Source organism: Tachysurus fulvidraco, chromosome 22 (assembly GCF_022655615.1).
Source record: "Tachysurus fulvidraco isolate hzauxx_2018 chromosome 22, HZAU_PFXX_2.0, whole genome shotgun sequence".
In the NCBI taxonomy this organism is placed as follows: Eukaryota; Metazoa; Chordata; class Actinopteri; order Siluriformes; family Bagridae; genus Tachysurus; species Tachysurus fulvidraco.
In genome coordinates, this window is record NC_062539.1 from 8,727,620 (window position 1) to 8,746,050 (window position 18,431).

General features: G+C 38.2%; 1 protein-coding gene across 4 annotated transcripts in view; it reads left to right on the forward strand.

Annotated features, from left to right (window-relative positions):
• Positions 1-18,431, forward strand: part of LOC113640647 (ephrin type-B receptor 1-B) — a 315,649-nt gene that overhangs the window by 117,667 nt on the left and 179,551 nt on the right. For all 4 annotated transcript variants that reach the window (XM_027143223.2, XM_027143225.2, XM_027143227.2 and 1 more), the window contains exon 3: positions 9,145-9,826. In XM_027143223.2, coding sequence (XP_026999024.1) covers positions 9,145-9,826 — 682 coding nt within the window. The remainder of the gene's footprint in view (positions 1-9,144; positions 9,827-18,431) is intronic.

An 18,431-nucleotide genomic window follows, 5' to 3' on the forward strand; every position in this document is an offset into this window, starting at 1 on the left:
TTACTTTTCTCAGCTTCATTGCATTACTGGACATGCCTACAATCTAGTCGCCAACAGTCATGCTAATTGAAAATAAATGATCTCCGGTTGCTGTGAGTTGCTGTAAGTGTAAACATAGCATAAGTAAGAGTCTCCCGCAGTATATAAATCTGGTATCTAGCTTAGACAACTGAGGAGAGCAAAGACTATACTTAAAACCTCTGTTTTTTAACCCCCTTTTTTAAACATAGCGTTTGACACTACTGTTTAAACTGCCACTACTCTCCCTTTTTGTTCAGACATAATGAAGGAGAGTGGAAGCTTTTTTTTCTATGTGTTTATACAGTAAAAGGATAAAAATCTACCAAATCTGATGTGTAGGGGTGGTTGTGGATGTGAATATGAGCAATGCCGCCACACCCAATAACCAGGAGTGTCACACAAAGCATCTATTAGATTATGATGATATATGGATGGGTGCCAGTGTGTGTTTTTATGCCAATACCCAATATTGTCTTGAAAACTTATTGCAATATATGAATTTTAGATACACACACACACACACACACACACACACACACACACACACACACACACACACACACACACACACACACACACAGAGACACACACACATATATAAGCAGGTGTGGAATGGGAAGCACCTTAGGCTCTGTGTGTGTGTGTGTGTGTGTGTGTGTGTGTGTGTGTGTGTGTGTGTGTGTGTGTGTGTGTGTGTGTGTGTGTGTCTGAGGCGTGTGTGGGGCATGGGGCTGGTGAGCGATGGCAGTCATTTGAGTAGACGGAGAGAAGACACTCCCCAGACTGACGACCCCTGGGTCCAAGACTCCACTGGATTAATGACCATGCCATTGGACAGCTTCATGTAATGCTGATAAATTAGCATTAGTGAGAGGAGGCTAGAGGGGCGGAGGGGGAGCTGCACTTGGACGGACGGATATGGAGAGGAAAAAAAAGGGCTTTCATTTGCACAAGGGCTTTCTGCTTTCTCGTTTATCATCTCACCACTCCTTTCACATTTCGAGCCCTATCCAAAATCGTCATTTCATTTTCCAATTTTCCATCCAACAGTCATGACCTATCTATAAAATCCCTTTATTTTTTCAGCAGTTGTTAAGTTATTGCATGTAGTTATTATGTTATTACACATTTATTACATTATTATATTTTTAATTTTATCTATTTATTTATTTATTTATTTTGCATTTTTATTTGCTATTGAAAAGTCAGGATTTGTTCTTTCATCAGCTTCTACTATTAAAATGATGAACTGTGTGTAAGGTTGAGGGTTAATGGTGTGCACTTTCCATCTCGGTTCTCGCAGTGAGTTTAACAGATATTGGGAGTAAATGGAAGATCCATCTTCATTTTCGATTGACATTATGAAAAATTTGCAGCACTTATCATAAGCCAAAGTGATTTTGCAACATAAACATAATACTAAGTTTAATACCACTGTCAGTGTGATCATTTATTATTATATTTACTTATGTTTACTTACACACTCAGAAATATACTCTATATATAATAATGATAATAACTTTTTATTATTATTAATATGTTGCGGACCAGGTTTGTTTGTTTGTTTGTTTGTTTAATTAATCTGACCTACCTGCATTCTTATGTACATAGATTTTTATTCTCACTCTCTATATAAATCTCTCTCCATCACATGCAGTGTTCATCACAGAGACTCAGTTGTTAAGACTGCTGCTTGTGCATGAATCTCAGCACATTAATTTCTTATGGATTCCTCACTGAAGTGAAATCCATTGCACTCATTATAACCTATCAAAGAGGAATTGTTTTCATGTAAACATTGAAATCAGGTCACTGGGGATTCTTTGGCTGTTCAGATCACACTAGTGTACATGCAGGCTGACCGGGGAATTTAATAAATAAGTAAATAAATAAATAACATCCTGCGAGATCAATATTGCAAAATCAAAAAGTACATTTTTTTGGGAGGAAAAGGAAATACAGTTCAGAATTTAATGCACATGCGTTTATACCTTGTCAGTGTTAAGGTACTATTAATAACTGAAAATTATTTCATTTTGATATGATTAAATTCACTATGTATACAAGACCATAGAATATGTTTATAATTTATACACACTCTTGTATTTGTATCTCTCTCTCTCTCTCTCTCTCTCTCTCTCTCTCTCTCTCTCTCTCTCTCTCTCTCTCTCTCTCTCTCTTTCTCAGTGTCTCGCAGTGTTTTTTTTTTTTGTTGTCTTTTTTCCTCAGAAGAATTTTTTCTCCAGTCCCAGTTCTGTTTAAAAGCGTGAGTGATTACCCATGTGGCTTTGCAGCAGTTTAGAACTTCACACACTGGCTTGGCAGATGCACAGACCATTAAGTGACCTCACAGCACTCCCTCTATCTGAGAGACAGTCACGGTCAGAGAGCATGTCAACAAGAGACCAAACTCACAGTAACTGGGACAGTGTGTGTGTGTGTGTGTGTGTGTGTGTGTGTGTGTGTGTGTGTGTGTGTGTGTGTGTGTGTGTGTGCGAGTATATGTGTGTGTGTGTGGGGGGGGGGGGGGTACTTATAGTAATAGTAGTATGGAAGCTCATTTAGCTTTTCTAACCCAGAGAAGGAATATCTCTCTATAAAGAGAGACTGAAACAAGTCTTCTGAAAAAAATCTTCTAATACATATAACTTGCCTGCTAATGCTTGAGTAAATTTGTAGGAAAATATGCAAAAATGAAAAATTGGATGAAATAAAACTCTCAAAAGACTGCTATTAGATTATGTATCATAAAGCACATCTCTGTTTTTGTGATTTTTTTTAACACAGCATTAACCTTTTTTGTAACTAAAAATACTTGTAAGTATTAGTATAGTTTCTTTTTCTTTCTTTTTTTTCAAATATCCCTGTACCCGAGTATTTCTTCTTTATGATCCATGTCATACACATTAAGAAAAATAAAATAAAATAAAAACAAAAGCTAATATTAAAATTACAAAAAGATAAAGAATAAAACAAAAAAATGTATGATTTATGTATTTATTTTTTTTATATATGTTTGGCTTATATGATTTTTCAGAAGGGAAATCCAGTCAGTGTACAGTATGTGTTATCATAGTGTGTGTTGGTGCCATTATCACTGGAGTGCTAATGCATTTCTCTACATTACACTAATATAGTACAAACAGCCATCTGAAAATAACCATCACCTCTCTCCCGCTCATTTCTATCTGCATTCTCTCTCTCTCTCTCTCTCTCTCTCTCTCTCTCTCTCTCTCTCTCTCTCTCTCTCTCTCTCTCTCTCTCTCTCTCTCTCTCTCTCTCTCTCTTTCTAGCATATACATTGCACAGAGCCTAATGCTCTGTTTTGGCCATGGCTCAATAGACACAGTTCACTGCTACACTCTCCTCTGCCTCACACTAATTTCAATTTTAGATCACGTAATTATGAATTTGTTCCACATCGTAGATACTGATGTGCCTGGTCCATGGCAGTGCATGTGAAAGCCAAGAATATGTGTGTGTGTCTGTGTGTGTGTGTGTGTGTGTGTGTGTGTGTGTGTGTGTGTGTGTGTGTGTGTGTGTGTGTGTGTGTGTGTGTGTGTGTGTGTGTGCTGACTATGAATTTAAAGAGAAAAAATATCTCTGTAGCTGATGGAGAAAATTAGGTTAAAAATACATAGTCTTTTTTTATTGTTAAAACATTTTGGTCATTCATCTGTCACTCATACAATTTGTATAGCTGGTATTTTCATATTATTATTATTATTATTATTATTATTATTATTATTATTATTATTATTATTATTATTATTATATAGGTGTTGTTGGTGGTCTTATTATTATATGATCTTTTCAAATGTTTTTTTTTTTCAAATTTCTTTATTGAAAGGCCATGACAACTGTTGCAATGCACAGTCTATGTCACCAATAAAAGCAGTCTTACATTAATTTCATGGACAGACTCAAGTGCCTGCAGAATATATTCTAGATGCCTATACTACATGCCGTACTACCCATTAGCATTATCACCTCTTAAAATATACCTACCTATATACAGACACAGAATGGAATAGCCCATGTAGAAAATACAGTATAAATAACTTCATATGGATGTGTTTATTTATATGTATGTTTGTTTGTTTGTTTGCTTGCTTGCTTTATTAATTTATTATTTATGGTATTTGTTAAACACCTTTATCCAGAGCAACCTCCAGAATTGAAAGTAACAGTTTCCAATAGTTTCATTGACATATCTGAGCAGTAGAAGATTAAGGGCCTTGCTCAAAATCCCAACAGTAACAGCTTGTCAATTACTGGGATTTGAACTTAGAACCTTCCCATCAATCTTTCACTGTGCATATAAAGTAGTTACAGCTCGTGTCACCGCATGTTTATTAGCTGTGAGCATGTCTCATCATCAACAATGTGTACACGATTGTAATGTGTACACGAACAATGTGTAATGTGATTGTGTATAATATGTTTTGATATTGTAAAATGGACCCCAGGAAGATTAGCGACCACTCGTGGAAGCTAATGGGGTTCAAAATAAATAAATAAATAAATAAATAAATAAATATACATTGACAGGGAATTAGTTATGAGACTAATGTGAGACTTCTGTGATACGTTATTCGAACAACGACATTGATCAGTGTACATTTATTAATATAACAAGTATTAAGTTATTTTTTAATGAGTTAAATGCTTATATTACATCTGATGACCAATGTACACATGAGAAATTAATAATTCAGAATTATTTCACATTTCACTAACCCTGTCTGGTGTCTGTTTATTGCTGCTGAACTGAATCCAAACTACACACACACACACACACACACACACACACACACACACACACACACACACACACACACACACACACACACACACACACACACAAAAGAAAAAAGAAAAAACTTTCATACTCAATCACCGCATGACTTTCAAGCCTGACTGCCTTTTACTTCGACAGAGGATAAATTAGGTTGATTTGATGAACCTTCTGTTTAATTATGTTATAACATGCAAAGAATCGCATGGCGCATGAAGGCATATGGGCTATGCTCAAATGTTTTAAAAATAAAAAAGCCAAGTGATTTGCTACGTTTTTAATGTTGATGTGCACTGTTTATACTATCAAAGATAATACAGTATAAGGCATAAGTTTTTAAGAGGTAGAAAATATCATTTTTGTGAGTTCTACCTGTATGAATATTGCATGAAAGCTAATAAATGCAGACAACAGTACAGATTCAGGACAGTAGGACAAGTTCCAGTCTACATCATACTAATTCAATTCAATTCAACTTTATTTGTATAGCGCTTTTTACAATTGGCATTGTAAAAGCAGCTTTACAGAACATAAACATAGAACAAAAGGTTAATATAAAGAATAATAGAATATTCAATATCTTGAATATAATAAAATTCAAGATTGATATTAGATATATTTAAATGAGCAAGTCTGAGGTGACTCAGGCAGCAGTGGGAAGGAAAAACTCCCTTAGATGGTAAAGAAACTTTGAGAGGAACCAGACTCAAAGGGGAACCCATCCTCATATGGGTGACACTGGAGGGTGTGGTTATGAATACAGTCAAACAAATAATAATTAGCTCAAAAACGAATTAGCTCATGTTTTATCAGTTTGATACATGTACGTTAGACTAGACACATGGAATTTGGAAACAGTTTTGTTACTCAGAAGCTTTATTATGTCTGTCACCAACTTGTTAGACTCATCAATGCTTGGTCACTTGAAATCACAATGAAAGTATAAGTCCTGCAATCATGGACTGTTTTGAAATAAATCAGCCAAGAATCGTCTTGCCAAAAAGACTTTAGTGATTTTATAAAACTGAAACGGATAGGTGTCAGCAGAGCTCTGGGCTCTGTTGTTTCCACTGTACCCTCGGGACACTTTCAAAACTCAACACATTGGAACACTGCGTTCAAGTCCTGTGTGCCTGTGTGTGTGTCAAGCACCACCAGCGAAGCCACTTTCACTCCAAGTTACAGCACACTTAAATAAACAGACACAGGTGCGAAATATCATGTTAACCCCTCTCCTTCCACAGCTAACGCTCGACCATGCCCCTGCTGCCACAAGGCTCTACTTAGTTCTCCATCATTTTATATCAGAATAAAAATAACTTTCAATGTAAATAACTACATAAGCATAACTAAGCAATCATATTCAAGTGATTTTATAATGCAAGGGTTACACTGGATTACATTACCCATCAGCTCCGGCACATAACATGGCTCATTAAGCACCTACACCTGTTCTGCATTTAGTCACCACCGGTCCTAGCTCCTGCAAACCTTAGTGTCATGCTTTTGTTGATGCAGTGTTTCGTTTGCCTTCCATAGCCATAGCCTTGCTCACTTCTCTTTTCACTTTCTGATATTCTGGTTTGTCTTCACTGTGTCTTTGGAATTCCTATAAAAAGGAATTTTATACCTGCCGACATAACAATCTGCACTTACATCCACCACCTCTGTAATTCTTCGACATGTTAACCTCCTTTAAAAGAAAACATGCACTTGAGAAAAAAAAAGAGTGAAGTGAATACACCTTGCTCTTAGCCACTGGGTTTGGTTCTGTACGTTGTGCAAACACGATAAAACTATAGGAAGCAGAAGAACTCAGAACCATGATGAAACTGTGAAACAGTAGAAACATGCAACATGAAACAATCACTTGTGCAAACTACAAGACCTCCCGATGTGAGATACAAGGTGGCACGACGCAATTCAGTTTACATGTGTGGCACAGTGGGGAGAAAATTTGCACTCCGCACTAATATTTATATATTTACAGAGTGTGTAACATCGCATGATGCTGCAAACAAATGCAAACAAAATCATATAGCCTGGTTCATAAACTATAAATCCACGTAAGTTTTTACATTGCTTTTTATAAAATAAACACATATAGTTTAAACGCAGAAAGATCTCAGAACCTTGAATGACTGAATGTACAATAATCGTCTTGAAGAACGTGAAAAAAATAGTCATGAATTTACAACAATGACGTTAATTAAAGTCATTAAAGTTTCTAAGACTTTTAATGACATGCTTGATTCTTCCAAATACAGCTGAAATTCCAAGGATAGATTTTGAAACAATTATTTCATTAATTAATTCATATTAATTGGACTTATATGCAAGTCTTGTAAGTGTCAGATCAGCCTGAATCACAGACTCTATTACACACAGCGGCAGACAAGCCACACTTGCACTCCCACAGTCACAGTCACTAGATGTCTGATTGCATACACCTGTTCCCAATCTCTCTCTCTCTCTCTCTCTCTCTCTCTCTCTCTCTCTCTCTCTCTCTCTCTCTCTCTCTCTCTCTCTCTCTCTCTCTCTCTCTCTCTCTCTCTCTCATAGCCACACTGGACTCTAATACCCACAACACACCTGCACACCTGCACTCCCACGGTCACAGTCACTTGACTTCTGATTGCACTCACCTGTTCACACACACACACACACACACACACACACACACACACACACACACACACACACACACACACACACACACACACACACACACACACACAGACAGCACACTTTTAAAAGTCTCTTTTATAGTTTCTGGAACATTGCAAAGTATTTGCTCAGTTTCCTGTTACCCGGTCATTTACCCAGCTGTTTGTTGTGCATTATTTATCCTGCTTCTCCTCTCGTCTCATTTACTGTTTGTTGATCGTCTTACTTGTGTATGTTTATCATTTTGTGATTGCTTAGCTTTATGATTTGTCTGCTTTCTATACCTGCACCTGCATCCTCCTTGGTGTTTCTGTTCTGACAATAAGAAATGCAGAGTAAGGTGTAACAATTATTTGATGGTTGTTTATGTTGTAAATTATAAGACCAGACAAAACATATTCAGTCTTTCTTTGTGAAAGTTTTTTTTTCCTCTTAAATACAGGTCATTACAGGTCTGTCTGAATATCTAGTAGTAGACAATATCGTTGTTAATGTCATTGTGCAACTCATTCAAAATCTGTAATAGATTCTATAACTAATGAAGCTCCTTGGTTAAGTGGTAAAATATCTTTAATTTTATAAGACCAGCACTTTAATTTATTTATTTTACTGTTACTAGGCATCTCAGGTTTATTTTTTTAGTCATTAGTTGTATTTTTTTTATGTGTTAAGCTTCACAAGTTGATGGATGTCACTTCCAGTTGACCCAACCTCTGCAACGACTACATGAAATATCTCAGATCTTTCAGCTCAATGGTGCAGGTTATTTTAAATGTCAAGTAGCAAGATTCATCCACTGATGTTTCTCAATGGCAAAATCATAATCCTTAAAATCTTACCTGCTTCCTAGATATTTTGTGTTTGTACTTCAAATTAATAGCATACAGTATACTTTCCAAATAGTAAACCATTTTGTCTATAAAGTAGAAGTGTACGTGAACATGATCAGAATGAATAATTATGTTCTAAGCAGATACAGATACAAGTAGGGAAAAACATTCTGGAAAGGTTCACAGCATCTGGTTAAAACTAGGTTTCAATTGGGACTAACCATCAACAGTAACACATGGTTTAACATGAATACACTACAACTTTCATTCATTAATCTTTAGTATCTACATGCTGAGTCATGTTGGTTTTTGGTGGTAAAGCTACTATGTTAACTAGACCGTAATAAATTCATGTTGTTACAGCACTACTATACATTCTTATTTTCATCCAGATCATTGAGAATGTGTGGGGGTACTAAAGTCAAGGTGACTGGATTTTCCTTCTAGAATTTTGTCACTCAGCCAGTGTGCTTGATCACTTGTCACCTTGAGCACTTATTAAGCTGCTTGGATAAGCTGCAAAATGTCTATAAGGATTTGGACATGAGTCCTGTCACCTTGGCTTGCCTATTTTTTTTACAACAAAGTGTGAGAGTGTGACAATGTTATAGCACTTTACATTTTCACACAGTGTGATGAGAAAGGGAAATCAAGAATGGCAGTTTTTGCTTTGTTTACAATCAAACTGCTGAGCAAGACTGCTTGATAGTACCTCCTTCTGGCCCAAACGCCCTCTGATGAGAAAACAAACAGTCCTAAACATTATTGTCTGTCAGACTCTTTTACTAACCCGAAGCATTTTTGTCTCTGTGTGTTTTGCTTTATCAGTGGGAGGAGGTGAGCGGCTATGATGAGAACCTTAACACCATTCGCACGTACCAAGTTTGCAATGTGTTCGAGTCCAGTCAAAACAACTGGTTAGTGACCACGTTTGTTCGGCGTCGTGCTGCTCAGCGTGTCTATGTGGAGATGCGATTCACAGTACGTGACTGCAGCAGCATCCCACGTGTTCCCGGCTCATGCAAAGAGACATTCAACCTGTACTACTATGAGAGCGACCAGGTGATCGCCACCAAAGGGGCCACATTCTGGACAGAGGCCCCCTACCTCAAAGTGGACACCATTGCTGCCGATGAGAGCTTCTCTCAGGTGGACTTTGGTGGGCGCCTAATGAAAGTCAACACAGAAGTGCGCAGCTTTGGGCCGCTCTCCAAAAACGGCTTCTATTTGGCCTTCCAGGACTACGGAGCATGTATGTCACTGCTGTCCGTGCGTGTCTTCTACAAGAAGTGCCCGAGCGTCGTGCAGAACTTTGCAGTCTTCCCTGAGACTACAACTGGTGCTGAGAGCACTTCGTTGGTGATTGCTCGTGGTTCCTGCATCCCAAATTCAGAGGAAGCTGATGTACCCATCAAACTCTACTGCAACGGCGATGGTGAATGGATGGTGCCCATTGGTGGCTGCACCTGCAAGGCTGGTTTTGAGCCTGACAACGGCAATATCTGCAGAGGTAAGAGGCCAGCAGGTGGCTTTGTTACTTGTTGAGAACATGTCACAGTATTCTGTCATGAAGAAGTTGGTACAACAATGTGTAACAGATAGAGAATCATCAACAGGAAACTAAAGCATAAAACTGGTATTTAATATGTTTTTAATGTACATTTATTATGCAGCACTGATTCTCTCAGTCTGGCAAAATTCTGAAGTATGAATATCAATCCTCTCACACTACATTGCTCAAATACATTACATAAATACTTCATACAACTATTAGCAGGCTAGTCTGCTTTAATAAATTATTGTGAATCATAGATATTGTCCTCTTACTCGCACACTAAGGGATTAAGTACGTATCTTTCAAATGTATCATAATGTACTGTATCTCCCAGCAACATATCTCCCTAGCAAAATACCCCCACATCAAAATAACACCTCACAGCAAAATGCACCCATATGTACAGTACCCACAGCATCATGCCACTGCACAGTAAAATATCTCCAGTGCAAAATATACCCTCACAGCAAAATGACTCCCCACATGTCCCATTGCAAAATATCATCTGAGCAAAATACACCACAAGGCAATATAACCTGCACAGCCGATAGCCCTACAGCAAAATTCCTCCCCTAATACCCCTACAGATAGATAACCCCAAAGCAATGTCCCCCACTGATAAACATCCCCCATAGCAACATGCCTCTTCACAGCCAACCCCCCCAGCAAAATGACTAATAACTCTCAAAGCAAAATCCCCCAACAAAATGTCCCTACAGCTTAACAGTCACCAATAGTCACTATCTATCTATCTATCTATCTATCTATCTATCTATCTATCTATCTATCTATCTATCTATCTATCTATCTATCTATCTATCTATCTATCTATCTATCTATCTATCTATCTATCTATCTATCTGTCTGTCTGTCTATCTGTCTGTCTGTCTGTCTGTCTGTCTGTCTGTCTGTCTGTCTGTCTGTCTGTCTGTCTGTCTGTCTGCATATTTGTCTGTCTGTCTCTCTGTCTGTCTGGTTGTTGACCATTCTAAGCACGATATTTAGTTGTGCTTTAGACAGCTCCTGAATGACATGTTTGAATTGTTGTGCTCTGGCTTGCACATAAGATTGTACAAACATGTGGTCATCCACTTTACCTCAGAGAGCACAGAGCCTCAACAAAGACACACACATACTCACTCATCCACATTCATACCTAAGGCAACTGGCAATGACTCATAACCTCAACACTTCTACTCTTTTCTGAACTGGACACAGTTTCTCTCTTTCCAACTGTTTCTTTAGATACGTCTCTCTAACTCTCTCTATCACTCTCATATACCCACACGGTCATATTTTGTCTGTCTAAGTCTTGTGATTGTATATCTGATCCTTCACTCAGGACCTGCGATGCCATATTGAATCCCCCAGGCCTGTCTCTGACGCACAAACTGAGCATGCTCAGAGCTGATAAGATTGATTGACGGACATCTGCTGTGATCAATACTCAGATAGAGGGGAAAAAAAGAGCAATCCTTGGGCTGGGAGAGGTCAATGTTGAAAAGCATAGCAGACATGTGTGCATTGACTCACACACAGTGGCACCTAGTCTATTCAAGTCCTCAGGCAAGGTTTTCTTATCACCAGAGTGATGCGCTGGACAAACTCCACAAAGCCATAAAAAAGCTTTTTCTGCTCGGAGCACCTTTTACACAAGCCAGATTTACCACACAGTGCATTTAATACTACTCTGTGCAGTAGAACTAGTGCTTTGAAAGAGTATTGAGTGTGTTTAATAGGTGAAAGGAGAACTATAAAATCCTTTAAGGAATATCTTTCAAATATTTTGCACTGAATGCTTTCAAATATTAATTAGCCTAAACTGCAGTTTTGCAACATAGACAAGAATATTAACCATATAATTATGTCATCTTAACCATGCAAGATGTCATCATTATGTCATCTTAACCATGCTTTAGGGTAAAATACCCTCTAACAGACATAGCTTTTTGAAGTAGATTTTAGATCCATAGAAAGTGTGCAACTTTAATACATTACATAATAATAATAACAAGAATAATAATAATAATAATAATAATAATAATAATAATAATAATAAGAAGAAGAAGAAGAAGAAGAAGAAGAAGAAGAAGAAGAAGAAGAAGAAGAATGAAAGAATGAAACACTAAGACAGACTGGGCCTATTTTTGTGTAAACATTTTTTGTGCCCAAATCTAAAATAAATATTCCAACCAGACTTACAAAAGTTTTGGTAGCACTGCTTTTCTTCATGATTTTCCAAGTGTGTTCACAGCACAGCTGTTTTACATTTAGCGACACCCACAAAACTCCTTAAAAGGAAAGTGCACAGAGAAGAAAACGACTACACAGTGAAAGCACATTAAGCTCAGTAATCTCCCAGTAATACAGCTCAGCATTGCTAAACCTGGCACAGATTACACAACTATGCCTCCTATTATAGGGTGCCAGTTCTTTTTGGTCATTATTTGTAATCACTTAGTTACCTACCTTTTACATAGTCTCATCTTACTTGGCATTTAAACCTGATGTTAGTCAGTTATAATAACATTAAATAGTTCATTTCTAAAAAGTTTTATACTGTAAGCTTATCTAGCACCTGGATCCTCATTTGTTCAGTTAAATTCAGTAGTTTACAATCATTGTTCATCTCAAAAATTAGTGTTCCTTTCCTGAGCCAAGCTTTACCAGTTTATAATTATCTCTACTTATTAACAAATGAAAAATTTTGCTAATTATGGTGTCCAACACCACCCTCTTCATGATTACCACTGCTTCATCTTGGCAAAGCAGCTCATAATATTTAGCAATGCAGTGTGTTTATCCCTGGATCCTGGCATGTTTGTTAAAATGGTGGCAAAGGGAAGAGGATTTTGAGGCAATAAAATGGATGAAAGTGTCCTGTACTTTGTTTAAAGCTGTTATTTTTTCTTGTTGTTTGAATGTTACATGTACCTCACTTACTGATTTGGATAAACTGATTAGCATAAATTTGAATGCATGGAGCATTTTATTTTGATTTCTTTTTTCCCTATACTTGAATGTCTGAAAGTACATGATGGCTGGTCATGATATTGCACGTGATGGATAACGTATAATATCATTTACGCCATTTAGCAGACACCCTTATCCAGAGTGACTTACAACTGAGCAACTGAGGGTTAAGGGCCTTGCTCAGGGGCCCAGCAGTGGCAGCTTGGTGTATATCAGTATCTCAAGAGGAAATCTAGGGGGGCACGGTGGCTTAGTGGTTAGCACGTTTGCCTCACACCTCCAGGGTTGGGGGTTTGATTCCCGCCTCCGCCTTGTGTGTGTGGAGTTTGCATGTTCTCCTTGTGCCTTGGGGGTTTCCTCTGGGTACTCCGGTTTCCTCCCCCGGTCCAAAGACATGCATGGTAGGTTGATTGGCATCTCTGGAAAATGCCAAGGTAGGTTGATTGGCATCTCTGGAAAATTGTCCGTGATTGCATGAGTAAATGTGAGTGTGTGTGCCCTGCGATGGGTTGGCACTCCGTCCAGGGTGTATCCTGACTTGATGCCCGATGACGCCTGAGATAGGCACAGGCTCCCTGTGACCTGAGTAGTTCGGATAAGGGGTAGAAAATGAATGAATGAATGAAAGAGGGAATCTGTGAGGGTTGAGAAATACATTATAACATGAAGTCTAATTAATGGAAAAATATGAATGATCAATGAAAATTTTTAGTAATATTTCACAATGAATCAATATATTTGGAACAAAATTCCAATAGTCAAAATCATTAAATTTATTGCATTATATGCACTTTGTTACATGGACGGTTACATGGAATGTGTGTGTGTGTTATAGTTTGAAGAAGCCTTAGCAGTGCTTCTATTCCGCACTAATAATGATGTTTTGCGCAGTAGGTCTCTGCTAATTAGCTCTGCTTTGATCCAAAGGCTGCTGTAACATGGTTTGATGTGGTAATGTACTGCAGAAAGGCCTGAAGTGCTAACGTAGAGCTAGTGAAGCTACAGTAAAAATTATAAAGCTTTACTGACAGCATAAAGGTCATATCTGCCTTAATATTTTTTAGTTTGTTCTGTTCGTTTTTGGTTGTCTTTTCATACGGTATGTTTAAAATGATTTTTTGTCTTTTACCATAAGTGGTATTTCTGTCTGCATTCGACCTCTCTCTCTGGATCTGTCTCTGTCTCTCTCTCTCTCTCTCTCTGTCTCTCTCTCTCTACAGTATCTATCTCTCTCGCGCTCTCTCTCTCTCTCTCTCTCACACACACACACTCACACACACACTCACACACACACACACACACACACACACACACTCACACACTCACACACTCACACACACACACACACACACACACACACACTCACACACTCACACACACACACACACACACACACACACACACACACACACACACACACACACACACACACACACACACACTCACACACACACACACACACACACACACACACTCACACACTCACACACTCACACACACACACACACACACACACACACACACACACACACACACACACACACACACACACACACACACACACACACACATAACATAGAAATCATTATCAGAGGTGTCAGTATTCTGTTCCAGCTCTGGGGAAACTGAATACTCATTAACAGGTGTAAGTGTGCGTATGTGTTATTCATTTCCTCAACTCTTCCAGATGTTGTGTCAGATAAGATCACCCCCTTCAGGACAAATCTGGACATTCACCAACGGCTCTATTACAATAAAACTCCCAGGTCCTCTGCTATAACCACCGCTCCCTATGTGGCGGCCATGTCGGATTAACGACTCTGCAGTCGCGCTCTGCCTCCTTTGTGAGTAATGGAGAAAGCTGTAGCCAGGCTATTCTGAGGCAACACACGCAGATGTGAACATGACACCAGTGGTGGTTATTGTGGTCAGGTGTTTGGCTTGTTTATGCCTCAAGCGTTCAAACCACCATGGCCACAGGGCTAGATGCCATGCATACATACAGTATAGGCACACATGAACACACACACACACACACACACACACACACACACACACACACACACACACACACACTATAATTGAATGTGGAGTATCTCACAGCAGGAGCTGTCTGTGGTCTGATTAAATTGCATTGCTTTCTTTTGCAGTGTAGTAAGGCCATAGACATACACATTACAATAGACAACAAGCTAAAATAAAGCAATACAATGCAATAAATCCATGTTTTTCAGGCCAAGTGTGAAGATGAGTATATGTTTTTTAGTATTTGTCCATGCTAATACCAGTACTGTTTCATAAATGAGTAAATTATTGTTAATAATCAATCAGCAGTATATTTTACTTCACTCGGTTTATGTTTCATCAGTATACACAGTGGCCATAAGTCAGGCAGCAGAGGCGTAGAGGTTTATTAAAGTTCAGCAAATTCCAAAATGCCAGGTCAGGGATCAGAGGTGAAGACAATCAGCAAAAATCATGTACAGGACAAATCCAAATATGTGAAAAAAAAAGGCAGAACAGTAAAGCAATAGATAGCAATAGTCAATACATGCATCCCAAATCACATACTTATGTACTATTCTATGCCATGTTATACTATAAATAGTTTGAGTAGTGTGTCAGGCTGTGTGGACTGTTGAAAACTTAATGCAATCGACAATTGCAGCTTTGCTTGTTTGGCAAAAGAGGAGCGGGGCTACCAGGTGCTGATGCTGGGTGAGATAAAATGGTGAACAAGACATCTTACAAATGTCTTTTAAATTAGCCCATATTGTGTGATTTAGTTTTTCAACATGTAACAACAATCACACAATTTTTTAAAATACTTTAACAAAAAATGACATTCGCAAGAGCCATGGATGAGAAAAACAAAAGCAGAAATCATCCCTAGATCAATTCAGCAAAACGTCCCAGAATAATCTGATCTTGCTTTGCAAAAACCCATGTACTGTATTTATACCATGTCTGTGGGCTGCGTCTCTAGCACTCATTTTTCTGGGCTTCCTGCCTAAAAAAATTCCCCATTACAGTATGTCTGGGTTTCAAAATTCTCCGAATTCTCCTTATATTTTGTTTTCAGCTCTTTCGGTTCCCATTACATCATGTTTTCGGCTTAATGATTTCTCCCTACTGTATCTTCGTCTGTACCATCTTTGGTATGTAAACAACTCCCTAGCATCCCTTTCTCCAGTGTTCTCTGGGCATCGACCACCTGTGCACATACAGTACTTTCTGAGCCATTCTACTATTTTGGATCCATTTATTATGTGTAAGTACTACTTTTCTCTTTTCTTCATTATTTTTGTACAGTTAACCAATTGTACCGATTATATTAATTATACTGATGTATCTGCATGCCTTCTGTTTTCACTTTCACCTACTCCGCTGTGTAGATGTGTGTGAAGGTGTGTCCATGCACCACAAACTGTCTTTATGTTTCTACAGAATATATAGTGTATAATATGTAATGTGCTTTTATTCTGTATTTTCCTTCGATACCTCATATCTTGTGTCTGCTCTTTTGCAGTTTCCGTCTCTGGGTCTCCTTTTTTCCCATAATTGTGGCTGTCTGACCCGGCACAAGGTTTCCGTCATCTGCTGGCAAGCATAGCAGTTTACATGATATCACTGGTGGAGCATCTTTGAGCTTCCACACTCCCTGCCTTTCCTCCATCTCTGTTTTACCTCATCCTGCCCCATCCGTTCACTCTGGTGGTTTTCCATACATTCAGCCTGAGCAGCCCCAGCCGGGGCCCAGTCACCCATTTCTTTATTAAACCGTATTTTTCACCAAATTCTATGTAAAGCGTGTTTATTTCCATTTTTTCATTCTGACAGACTATTCAATTTCCAGTAGATTTCCAAAGTGTAGATCCATGCACACATTTTCTTTTCATTTTAATCAACTCCTTGTGTGAGTTTTGTGAAAGTTGCTTTGCGATGTTTTAGAAACATTTTAGAAATTTGTAAGTGAAATGTAGAAAAAAAACTGAAGTACAGCATGGGGCTTGTTTCTGATGCACCAATCTTTGCTTGCTCTTTTGATACACACTAAAAAGTATGTACCTTTTCTTTACAAAAAGAGTACATATTGTTAGCATATGCTACACTGTAAATAGTTAAATTGGTACACAGCAGTAGTGAGTGTTGGGAATCGTAGTCTGTGGTGTTGAATCGGGTGCCTTGAAAAGTGCATGCATAATGTTTGCTATTTAACTTTAATGACTTTAATGGTATTGGCTACCAAGATTAGTTAGCTTGGATTGAGTGGAGATGGGTCAGAGGAAAGCAGGTTTTGTTTCACTTCTTGGCATCACTAAGAAAAGTCCACATTATTATTTACACTGTTTCAGAATGCTTTGTTGGGTAATAAGAGGACATTTGCTTTTACCTTAGCAGCTAGCACTGAGTCTAATGATGTTAACAGTTAACAGTTAACAATTAAGTAACAATAAACAAATTTTTCTCACTATTTCTTGAAACATCCAGAGTGAATATGATGATTTTTTTTTTACTCTCATACTCACACAAGTCTCTCATAACTCTCATATTATCCAGTCACATAAGCCTAAAAAAAAAAGAAATTAGTATACTTCAACAGATGTGTGCATGCTGTGATAAATGGGACGTGCACACATTTTATGGGAACTGATCCACCAAATGTTAATACAGGATCCTGTGAGACAAAACCGCTTCGGGCTTGACTGAACCATTAACATCCTACATTCATTACTGAATAGCAATCACCAGTCAGATTCATGGAAACGTTTCCATCTCCACTCCATCCAGAAATCAAGTCTGCTGGCTCTTATATGATGTTTGTAAGAGAGCCAGTGATCTAAGGAACTGATAAAGGGATGGATGGACAAGGAGAAGTAGAATACAAGCAGGTAGAATGAACAAAAAAACATATGTTAATGTTGCCTTCTGGCAGCAAGCAGGAAAACAGCTCCAGATGAAGCCACAAAGATTTACGAATGGCAGAGCAACAAGTTTTAATTCAACCGATTCACTTCATTTCCTGCCAAATACATGCTGGAGAAGAAACAAGGCATCCCACTGTTTTCTTTCTATCTGTCTTTCTGTTTCTCTTTGCCTCCTAATGCTCTTGTTTTGCTGTCTCCATATCTCTTGCTCTCTTTCTCTCTCCCTAGGAGGTGAGAGAAACAAAGCCGCAGAGTGCAAACTCCAAATCAAGAGACGCTTTTTAGTGGTTGGCTAATTATAGAGAGTGCGCACAAACAGATGCCTCTTTTCAGTCTCAGTGAGGTCACTTTTTAAATATAAAGTATTTCTTTTGACACACGCTCAGAGACACACGTACAGGCTGTCGGCTCAACGCTATCCTGCAGCTCAGGCTCGCAAATAAACTGCACTTCTTGATTAAAGACAAGCAATACATCAGTATACTATCAGACCGTAACAAAAATCAATATGCAGCATTGATTTGAGCAGAAATATTCCTTTGCTTTAATTCATCCAGTTCATTGTAATTAAATGCGCTTGAATCATGCTCAGTATATATTCTGGTACTTTTTATGTCATTAGGGTCAATATAAAAATATGACCAAATACAAATACATGG